At 38.8% G+C, this 12,095-nt stretch overlaps 1 protein-coding gene across 1 annotated transcript; it reads left to right on the top strand.

Moving 5' to 3' along the window:
- Positions 1-2,526: 2,526 nt before the first annotated feature.
- LOC306931872 (E3 ubiquitin-protein ligase TRIM39-like) lies at positions 2,527-3,876 on the top strand (the record flags this gene model as incomplete). The annotated part of the gene is made up of 1 exon (XM_079513528.1): positions 2,527-3,876. One exon carries the CDS (start codon positions 2,527-2,529, stop codon positions 3,874-3,876), a length of 1,350 nt encoding a protein of 449 aa, XP_079369654.1.
- Positions 3,877-12,095: the final 8,219 nt, after the last annotated feature.

Raw genomic sequence — 12,095 nt, forward strand, 5'->3', positions numbered from 1 at the left:
TTTTTTTTTTCTTCTTCTTTTTTCAAAACCGTACCCAGAAGGTGAGCTCGTAAGCTTTGCACAAGACAGAGAGCTGTGTTCTAAAACAGCGGACAAAATACAAATATTTGAAAATGTATTTCATGGTAATTATGTCAAGTTTCATGGCCTCCGTGCTGGGCTGAGGCAAAGCCTGGATGCCTTAATTTGTATAGAAATTGTAATCATTTGTTCATTTCAAGGTGAAAATTGCATTTTTTTAATTTAAATTGTATGCTAGCCTGATAGGCTATTATCTGGAGAAATTGTCTCATGTGTATTAGAGTCTATGCCAACACTTCATGGCTGTTAAGAGCTGACTTCTCCTTATAAGGAGCTTGTGTGAGTACCGGTATAGTATTACTATTACTATATTACTACTTAATAACGTCTCATTTCAATGGGAGATTTTACTATTTAATTTGGTTGCAAACCTAGCATTACTTTTGTATATCAGACAGACAACCTTTTAAGAATCTTTGATCAGCTACTTATCTACTAGATGCCATTCATCAGCTAAGCTGAACAACTTATAGCCCATGGAATGATTTTTTTCAGAACCTTGTCAGCCTGGGCTAGACAGTAAGAGTCCTGGGCATTGATGCACCATCTTACTATTGAAAGGACACTTTTATAGACAGGCTTTTTTCCCGTTAAACGTGTTGACTCCACTCTTTTTTGTCATTGAGGGCTGATTGAGGGCCTTGTGTGGGAGCAGCGAGGTTAGTAAGTCTCTCGGCTCTCCCCCAGCTTAATTTCAAAGTGATATCGGAGTGCAGAGATTAGAGCAAGTGGGGTGTGATGGGGTGCGGTGGGGTGCGGTGGGGTTGGCGTGGGGAGGGTAGTGGAGCCGGGGAGCCAGGGCAGGGGAAGAAGGGAGAGCGTTGGGTATACATAACACCAGAGGTTGGTACGGAGCACAGTAATCGTACATGCAGGGGATTGGTGCGATAACACATGAAAGACGGCCGACTTAACGAAAACCCTGACACTAAATGAAAGAGGAAGAAGGTGATAGCGGTGGCAGTAATGCCGTTTTGGTGGTGGTGGATACAAAATATACCACCCCCCCCCCCCACACACACACACACACCCACACACACCCTTAGGCCTTGCTTTCTATTGTCATCAATGAGAATGAAATCTTCAATTGAAACAAAACTCCAGGAATAATGGTGGACATTGAAAGTATGAGGCGGGGCCGCCCGGAAGGTGTTGTGGGGGGGGGGGGGATATAGAGAGATATCCCACATTCTTTTACACATTATTCTCCTCTGAAATAGTCTGTCTCGCTGGGCTTAAGCGTGCTACTTACCACTCAGGGGGGGTTATTAGCCAATCATGCCAATCTGTCTTCTCTAAGCTGATTGTATGGAGGCAAAATCCCCCCCCCCCCCCCTTCCCCTCCGTGTGGTGATCAGACAGCTGGAGACCAGGTACATAATGTATCCTGGAATAATTATGGGATTTAGGAAGATGTTAGGCTTTGTAAGTGCTTTCATTGTGACATTTCTTGAGTGTTTGACACAGCAGCACTCCTTATTCGCGACACAATACCCCCAGGGCCTCGTGATGGGATGGTGTGTGTGTGTGTGTGTCTCTGTGTGTGTGTGTGTGTGTGTGTGTGTGTGTGTGTGTGTGTGTGTGTGTGTGTGTGTGTGTGTGTGTGTGTGTGGCGGGGGTGGGGGTCTGAGAGTGGAGCTGCATGCGGTGGAGAACTTCTACAGACACGTCCTTTAATTATATGCCATTCCTTGTGGCGCTGCCTGGGACGTAGCCTAATGATACCGCTCAGCCTGACCCCCAAAATAATCATTGCCAAGGAAAGTGGCAACACCCTCCGTGATCTCACCATTCAGGTTAATTGCTTTAATAAAATAGGAAGGTGTGCTCAGTAGAGCGCAATTCTCCACCAGGAGGCATATATACCCTAATAATAATAACAGAAATGTAGTTGCATTCCTACCTATTGCACAGCGATGAAAGAGTATAGGGTATACTGTACACACATCATCTCTACTCTCTTCTGCTCTCTCTCATACACATGTCATGTGATGGGAATATTTTGCTGTTGCGTGAAAGTTTGAAAAGACAATGGAGTCAGTGGGAGAAGGGAGTTTCTAGGTGAAAGTGATTTTTTGACGTGCCAAAATCTGCAATTGACCCCCATTATGAATTTCTCAAATTTTAAAGCACTATATTTCTAAAACTATGAAACATTTTCATTTATGTCCACCGTAAGATGAACCTATTGAAGTTTGAATTCTAGGTGTAAGTACTGTACAGTATGTATAGGACTAGTAGCATGCCACATTTGCGTTATTGCCATTGAGAATGCATTGGGCGTTTAAGTTAAATAACTCCGAAAAACGAAATAGCCTACTATAGTTCATGGTTTCGGAAGACATACTATTGTACAGTATGTCGTTTTTCAAGATTTTGGAGGATTTCTTTTTTTTTTAAATCATGGAAAAAACGTTTTATTTCAACCGTAGGTCGCAGTTTACTATGAAAACCAGAAGAGGATTATTCCTGTCCTGTGTGTTGCGCGACATCTTTAAAGATCCTGTTATACTGTCGTGTAGCCACAGTTTCTGTAAAGCCTGTCTGCAGGAATGGTGGAGAGATACGGTAATAAAGGAATGTCCCGTTTGTCTGAAGAACCTGTGTGAGGCCTTCGTACAGGAGAGACATCAGAGAGCTTCAACTGGGTCTGGGGTTCTCTGCCTTCTGCACGCTGATGAGAAACTCAAACTGTTCTGTCTGGAATGTCAACAGCCAGCGTGTTTTGTGTGTCGAGATTCTAAAAGACACTCCAACCACATTTTCAGACCCATCGATGAAGCTGCACCAGAACACAAGGGGAAAGTCCAGAAATTGCTGAAGCCTTTACAGGAGAAACTGAAGGATTTTAATGAAGTTAAAACAAACTATGACCAAACGGCAGAACACATTAAGGTCCGGGCCCGGCACACCGAGACGCAGATGAAGGAACAGTTTAAGAAGATGCATCAGTTTCTACATGATGAAGAGGAGGCCAGGATCACTGCACTGAGGGAGGAAGAGCATCATAAGAGTCAGATGATGAAGGAGAAGATTGAGGGTCTGAACAGAGACATATCAACCATTTCAGATACAATCAGAGCCATCGAGGAGGAGCTGAGAGCTGAACACGTCTCATTCCTGCAGAACTACAAGACCACAGTGGAAAGAGTCCAGCTCACTGCACTGCAGGACCCACAGCTGGTCTCAGGAGGAGCACTAGACGAGGCCAAACACCTGGGAAACCTGGCCTTCAGAGTCTGGGACAAGATGAAGGACATTGTCTCCTACACTCCTGTCATTCTGGACCCCAACACTGCCCATCCAGAACTCATCCTGTCTGATGATCTGACCAGCGTGAGATATGGAGATGTACAGCAGCTCCCTGACAATCCAGAGAGGTTTGACTACTTGCGCCGTGTTGTGGGTTCTGAGAGCTTTAACTCAGGGACTCACAGCTGGGATGTTGAGGTTGGAGACAATACACACTGGTGGCTGGGTGTGTTAGCGGAGTCCTTCAAGAGGAAAGGAAAGATAGGGGGTCAACGTTGGGTCATACAGTGCTATGAAGGTAAATACGCAGCAGGCTCCTCCTCCTCAGCCACTTTTCTCTCACTGAAGCAGAACCCCAAGAAGATCAGAGTCCAACTGGACTGGAACAAAGGAACGCTGTCATTCTCTGATCCTGATACCAACACACACATCCACACCATCACACACACCTTCACTGACACACTCTTTCCATGCATTGGCACTAATCAGACTCTGAAGATGTTACCATGGAAGGTCAGTGTGACTCTGGAACCACGTAGATAGACATGATGACGATGACGATGATGGTGATGATGGTGGTGGTGATGATGATGATGATGATGATGATGATGATGATGATGATGATGATGATGATGATGATGATGATGATGATGATGACGTTATGTTATGGATAAATTAATTGTCAATAATCAGAAATGACTGAATGAATAATGAATGATGAATGATGAATGAATGATGAAGTTATACACAATATTTCGTTCTGCTATCACTTTTCAATATAATAGTAGGCTGTACTAATAAGTATATAATAGTACTAATGCCAACAATAATATCAGGATTATTTGAATGATTTTATAGGTGATTAATATTAGGGATTCATGTAGAAATTAAATTATCTCAGTAGTAATCATGTTGAGGAATTGAGATACTTTACCATAAAATGTACACTATTATATTTATACTGTATATAGCTGTCAGGAAGAAACCACCTAACTCCAAAATGTTCAGTTTTTCAGGAAATGAAAAATAAAAATATACATTTATCAGGAAATGAAGAAAACCTTATATTTTGAAAACAAAGCAATACTGCCTCATCACAGTTGGTGTTGTGACTTTATATATTGTCAATTACTTGCATGAGAGGGGAAGACGTGGTGGATTTAATTAGCTGTTTTAGCAGCCAGTTTGAGGGTCCAATGGAGTTAAGAGGTTTTGTCCAAAGCACTTTTTACTACTTTTCATTGGTTCAATATTTTCTAAACAACACACAGACGTAAATGGTGTTCAATGGCACTGATTTAAGCAAAAAAAACAAGAAAAAAAGAAGAAAAAAAAGAAGAAAAGAAAAGAAAAAACTCCAAAATTTAGTTAGGTATAGTTTCCTCCCGATAGCAACACATTTGCTAACTTTTACACTTGTAACTGTACTGTACTTTTTACACAATTTCCTGAAATGTAATAATCACGTTGGATGAATCTCTTGAATCTATGACATTATATAGTTGTATGATGGTTAGCAGAGGTCAGTATTAGTTAGAGTTAATGATACTATAGTTCATGGTTTCGGAAGACATAGCCTACTATAGTATGCCGTTTTTGGAGGATTTAAAAAAATAAAGAAAATCATGAAAAAAAAGACATACTATAGTTCATGGGTTCGGAAGACTATGTAACAGGGAGACCTGTCTCTACACAGAGTTCTGTGTCCACGCCCTAATTGCTCAGCTGCAAGTGGTCACTGATTATCCCCTGCCCTATAAAGCCAGGTACTCAGTTAGTCATTCCTGCTTGGCTATCGGTATGCACTGACTTGTGTGAGCAAGGTAGGCATTGGGTTGTTTTTATGTTAAACCACTGTTCAGATTGTTGTTTATTTTAATGGGCCTATTGTTCCTCAGGTGCCCTCCTCATAGGCCTCAGTGGCCACATTTACATGCAGACATTCATTCGGAATGAATGGATTCATTCTAGTCATCAGAATAAAAATGCTCATGTAAACACCTCAATTGGAATAGAATATCCCATTCCGAATGGATTTTTTTTGTATGGATGCTGTGTTTTTTAGTTCTGGGTTGTTTTGGGTGGAGGACGTGTAAAAATACATTTTTATTTTATTTGATCAGATAATAGCTGTTAGTGTTTGTCGGTTATTCATTTCTTAAGGGATAACGGTTATGGGTTGGCCATCTCTATAGTCCAAAGTTATATTCAGAATGAATGCTTTGGTCATGTAAACAATTGAGGAATAGGAATACTTGTAATCAGGTTCCATGTAAACAGTTGGGTATGAATCTCTGTTCGGAATGAATTCATTCATTCTGAATACATTTTGTGCATGTAACTGAGGCCAGTGTTCGTCTCTGCTCCGATGATTACACCCAACCTGTGTTGCACTTTATACTTTTGCACTTTAATTGATGTCCTTGGGTTACATTCCCAAGGTGGCGTAGTCGAAGAATATATATATATGTGTATTTCTGCCAAGGTTACATAAAAAAAATCAGGCAAACTCCAACTCACAGGCAAGGGAAAACGGGTAGCGGCAGGTAGCAAGTAAGTCACTGAGTTAGGGTGCTGTCACCATTACCTGGAGATTGTGTGTTCAAACCACACTAAACTCTTTACTGTGAAGTTTTCCTTTCCTCACTGACATCAAGTAGCCCGGAAATTCCAGCTGCACTGTGTGGCCCAGCGGATAAGTCAGATGACTTATTAGATGAGTAGAATTGTGCTGGTTCAAACCCAGCACACTCCATTGGGTGCTGGTTCAAATCATAATTTTTTGACGTGCCAAAATTTGCCATTGACAACCATTAATTCTCAAATTTGAAAGGAGGGACACCCGCACACTGCCACTTGCTGGGTTCAGTGCATTTTATTAAAGCAACGTTTTGGTCTCGCGACGTTCCTCAGGGTTAATTCAAGAATGGGCTGACATTGTCACTAAATACATTTCAGACAGTATAAACAACCAATCAAAATGCATGTAATTATCTAAACAGGTAACAACTGTGAAAAACCTTGTCACGTGACTTAAAGGTGCAGTGTTTCTGTGAACATTCCTCATATACCATTGAAAATAGCAGATAACAATAATACAGGGAAATAAGAATTATACATAAATGTCATGCAATATAACATACAAGGAAGACATACAGTTAAATAAGCAAATAAATGTCAAATGTAAGATCCTACTCTGTTAGCGTGGAAAAGAATACAAAAATAAAAAACTTTGACTCTAATCTCAAATTCACTATAGAATGTAGCCAATCAAGAGTACACTTCCTAGATATGTGGATAATAGTGAATGAAGGTAACCTGTCTGCAACCCTCTATCAGAAAGAAACAGATCGTAATACTTTATTATTGGCCACCAGTAACCAGCCCAACCCATTAGTCAGTTTTACAGACTGAGAAGAGTTTGTTCCTCTAATGAGGATTTTATTGATAAATCATCTGAGATGAAAGCCAAGTTTGTCCAAAGAGGTCATGCACGCGAGTGTATTGACAAAGCGTACACATTAGCTTTAAATAAGCCTCGTTCTGAGCTTTTGAAAATGTGTCTCCACAGTAAGCTGAATTATAAAAAGTGTGAATGGAGTTTCTAGGTGAAAGTGACTTTTTGACGTGCCATAAGCTGCCATTGAGCCCCATTATAAAGTTCTCAAATTTGAAAGCACTATATTTCTAAAACTATGAAACATTTCAAAGATTCCTTTTCAGGCAAACATGTCTACCGTAAGATGAACCTAAATAGGCTTGAATGGGGTTTCTAGGTGTAAGTATGTAGGACTTGTAGCATGCCAAAGTTTGTGCTATTGCCATTGAGAATGCATTGGGCGTTTAAGTTAAATAACTCAAAAACTACAAAACATTTCAAGGTCAAAAGTTCCAGCATGTGTCTCCACAGTAAGCTGAATTATAAAAAGTGTGAATGGAGTTTCTAGGTGAAAGTGACTTTTTGACGTGCCATAAGCTGCCATTGAGCCCCATTATAAAGTTCTCAAATTTGAAAGCACTATATTTCTAAAACTATGAAACATTTCAAAGATTCCTTTTCAGGCAAACATGTCTACCGTAAGATGAACCTAAATAGGCTTGAATGGGGTTTCTAGGTGTAAGTATGTAGGACTTGTAGCATGCCAAAGTTTGTGCTATTGCCATTGAGAATGCATTGGGCGTTTAATTTTAATAACTCAAAAACTACAAAATATTTCAAGGTCAAAAGTTCCAGCATGTGTCTCCACAGTAAGCTGAATTATAAAAAGTGTGAATGGAGTTTCTAGGTGAAAGTGACTTTTTGACGTGCCATAAGCTGCCATTGAGCCCCATTATAAAGTTCTCAAATTTGAAAGCACTATATTTCTAAAACTATGAAACATTTCAAAGATTCCTTTTCAGGCAAACATGTCTAACGTATGATGAACCTAAATAGGCTTGAATGGGGTTTCTAGGTGTAAGTATGTAGGACTTGTAGCATGCCAAAGTTTGTGCTATTGCCATTGAGAATGCATTGGGCGTTTAATTTTAATAACTCAAAAACTACAAAACATTTCAAAGTCAAAAGTTCCAGCATGTGTCTCCACAGTAAGCTGAATTATAAAAAGTGTGAATGGAGTTTCTAGGTGAAAGTGACTTTTTGACGTGCCATAAGCTGCCATTGAGCCCCATTATAAAGTTCTCAAATTTGAAAGCACTATATTTCTAAAACTATGAAACATTTCAAAGATTCCTTTTCAGGCAAACATGTCTACCGTAAGATGAACCTAAATAGGCTTGAATGGGGTTTCTAGGTGTAAGTATGTAGGACTTGTAGCATGCCAAAGTTTGTGCTATTGCCATTGAGAATGCATTGGGCGTTTAAGTTAAATAACTCAAAAACTACAAAACATTTCAAGGTCAAAAGTTCCAGCATGTGTCTCCACAGTAAGCTGAATTATAAAAAGTGTGAATGGAGTTTCTAGGTGAAAGTGACTTTTTGACGTGCCATAAGCTGCCATTGAGCCCCATTATAAAGTTCTCAAATTTGAAAGCACTATATTTCTAAAACTATGAAACATTTCAAAGATTCCTTTTCAGGCAAACATGTCTACCGTAAGATGAACCTAAATAGGCTTGAATGGGGTTTCTAGGTGTAAGTATGTTGGACTTGTAGCATGCCAAAGTTTGTGCTATTGCTATTGAGAATGCATTGGGCGTTTAAGTTAAATAACTCAAAAACTACAAAACATTTCAAGGTCAAAAGTTCCAGCATGTGTCTCCACAGTAAGCTGAATTATAAAAAGTGTGAATGGAGTTTCTAGGTGAAAGTGACTTTTTGACGTGCCATAAGCTGCCATTGAGCCCCATTATAAAGTTCTCAAATTTGAAAGCACTATATTTCTAAAACTATGAAACATTTCAAAGATTCCTTTTCAGGCAAACATGTCTAACGTATGATGAACCTAAATAGGCTTGAATGGGGTTTCTAGGTGTAAGTATGTAGGACTTGTAGCATGCCAAAGTTTGTGCTATTGCCATTGAGAATGCATTGGGCGTTTAATTTTAATAACTCAAAAACTACAAAATATTTCAAGGTCAAAAGTTGCAGCATGTGTCTCCACAGTAAGCTGAATTATAAAAAGTGTGAATGAAGTTTCTAGGTGAAAGCGACTTTTTTACGTGCCATAAGCTGCCATTGAGCCCCATTATAAAGTTCTCAAATTTGAAAGCACTATATTTCTAAAACTATGAAACATTTCAAAGATTCCTTTTCAGGCAAACATGTCTACCGTAAGATGAACCTAAATAGGCTTGAATGGGGTTTCTAGGTGTAAGTATGTAGGACTTGTAGCATGCCAAAGTTTGTGCTATTGCCATTGAGAATGCATTGGGCGTTTAAGTTAAATAACTCAAAAACTACAAAACATTTCAAGGTCAAAAGTTCCAGCATGTGTCTCCACAGTAAGCTGAATTATAAAAGGTGTGAATGGAGTTTCTAGGTGAAAGTGACTTTTTGACGTGCCATAAGCTGCCATTGAGCCCCATTATAAAGTTCTCAAATTTGAAAGCACTATATTTCTAAAACTATGAAACATTTCAAAGATTCCTTTTCAGGCAAACATGTCTACCGTAAGATGAAACTAAATAGGCTTGAATGGGGTTTCGAGGTGTAAGTATGTAGGACTTGTAGCATGCCAAAGTTTGTGCTATTGCCATTGAGAATGCATTGGGCGTTTTATTTAAATAACTCAAAAACTACAAAACATTTCAAAGTCAAAAGTTACAGCATGTGTCTCCACAGTAAGCTGAATTATAAAAAGTGTGAATGGAGTTTCTAGGTGAAAGTGACTTTTTGACGTGCCATAAGCTGCCATTGAGCCCCATTATAAAGTTCTCAAATTTGAAAGCACTATATTTCTAAAACTATGAAACATTTCAAAGATTCCTTTTCAGGCAAACATGTCTAACGTATGATGAACTTAAATAGGCTTGAATGGGGTTTCTAGGTGTAAGTATGTAGGACTTGTAGCATGCCAAAGTTTGTGCTATTGCCATTGAGAATGCATTGGGCGTTTAAGTTAAATAACTCAAAAACTACAAAACATTTCAAGGTCAAAAGTTCCAGCATGTGTCTCCACAGTAAGCTGAATTATAAAAAGTGTGAATGGAGTTTCTAGGTGAAAGTGACTTTTTGACGTGCCATAAGCTGCCATTGAGCCCCATTATAAAGTTCTCAAATTTGAAAGCACTATATTTCTAAAACTATGAAACATTTAAAAGATTCCTTTTCAGGCAAACATGTCTAACGTATGATGAACCTAAATAGGCTTGAATGGGGTTTCTAGGTGTAAGTATGTAGGACTTGTAGCATGCCAAAGTTTGTGCTATTGCCATTGAGAATGCATTGGGCGTTTAATTTTAATAACTCAAAAACTACAAAACATTTCAAAGTCAAAAGTTCCAGCATGTGTCTCCACAGTAAGCTGAATTATAAAAAGTGTGAATGGAGTTTCTAGGTGAAAGTGACTTTTTGACGTGCCATAAGCTGCCATTGAGCCCCATTATAAAGTTCTCAAATTTGAAAGCACTATATTTCTAAAACTATGAAACATTTCAAAGATTCCTTTTCAGGCAAACATGTCTACCGTAAGATGAACCTAAATAGGCTTGAATGGGGTTTCTAGGTGTAAGTATGTAGGACTTGTAGCATGCCAAAGTTTGTGCTATTGCCATTGAGAATGCATTGGGCGTTTAAGTTAAATAACTCAAAAACTAAGAAACATTTCAAGGTCAAAAGTTCCAGCATGTGTCTCCACAGTAAGCTGAATTATAAAAAGTGTGAATGGAGTTTCTAGGTGAAAGTGACTTTTTGACGTGCCATAAGCTGCCATTGAGCCCCATTATAAAGTTCTCAAATTTGAAAGCACTATATTTCTAAAACTATGAAACATTTCAAAGATTCCTTTTCAGGCAAACATGTCTACCGTAAGATGAACCTAAATAGGCTTGAATGGGGTTTCTAGGTGTAAGTATGTAGGATTTGTAGCATGCCAAAGTTTGTGCTATTGCCATTGAGAATGCATTGGGCGTTTAAGTTAAATAACTCAAAAACTACAAAACATTACAAGGTCAAAAGTTCCAGCATGTGTCTCCACAGTAAGCTGAATTATAAAAAGTGTGAATGGAGTTTCTAGGTGAAAGTGACTTTTTGACGTGCCATAAGCTGCCATTGAGCCCCATTATAAAGTTCTCAAATTTGAAAGCACTATATTTCTAAAACTATGAAACATTTCAAAGATTCCTTTTCAGGCAAACATGTCTACCGTAAGATGAACCTAAATAGGCTTGAATGGGGTTTCTAGGTGTAAGTATGTTGGACTTGTAGCATGCCAAAGTTTGTGCTATTGCTATTGAGAATGCATTGGGCGTTTAAGTTAAATAACTCAAAAACTACAAAACATTTCAAGGTCAAAAGTTCCAGCATGTGTCTCCACAGTAAGCTGAATTATAAAAAGTGTGAATGGAGTTTTTTAGGTGAAAGTGACTTTTTGACGTGCCATAAGCTGCCATTGAGCCCCATTATAAAGTTCTCAAATTTGAAAGCACTATATTTCTAAAACTATGAAACATTTCAAAGATTCCTTTTCAGGCAAACATGTCTAACGTATGATGAACCTAAATAGGCTTGAATGGGGTTTCTAGGTGTAAGTATGTAGGACTTGTAGCATGCCAAAGTTTGTGCTATTGCCATTGAGAATGCATTGGGCGTTTAATTTTAATAACTCAAAAACTACAAAATATTTCAAGGTCAAAAGTTGCAGCATGTGTCTCCACAGTAAGCTGAATTATAAAAAGTGTGAATGAAGTTTCTAGGTGAAAGCGACTTTTTTACGTGCCATAAGCTGCCATTGAGCCCCATTATAAAGTTCTCAAATTTGAAAGCACTATATTTCTAAAACTATGAAACATTTCAAAGATTCCTTTTCAGGCAAACATGTCTACCGTAAGATGAACCTAAATAGGCTTGAATGGGGTTTCTAGGTGTAAGTATGTAGGACTTGTAGCATGCCAAAGTTTGTGCTATTGCCATTGAGAATGCATTGGGCGTTTAAGTTAAATAACTCAAAAACTACAAAACATTTCAAGGTCAAAAGTTCCAGCATGTGTCTCCACAGTAAGCTGAATTATAAAAGGTGTGAATGGAGTTTCTAGGTGAAAGTGACTTTTTGACGTGCCATAAGCTGCCATTGAGCCCCATTATAAAGTTCTCAAATTTGAAA

This window comes from Electrona antarctica, assembly GCF_951216825.1.
Source record: "Electrona antarctica genome assembly, chromosome: 2".
Taxonomy (NCBI): domain Eukaryota; kingdom Metazoa; phylum Chordata; class Actinopteri; order Myctophiformes; family Myctophidae; genus Electrona; species Electrona antarctica.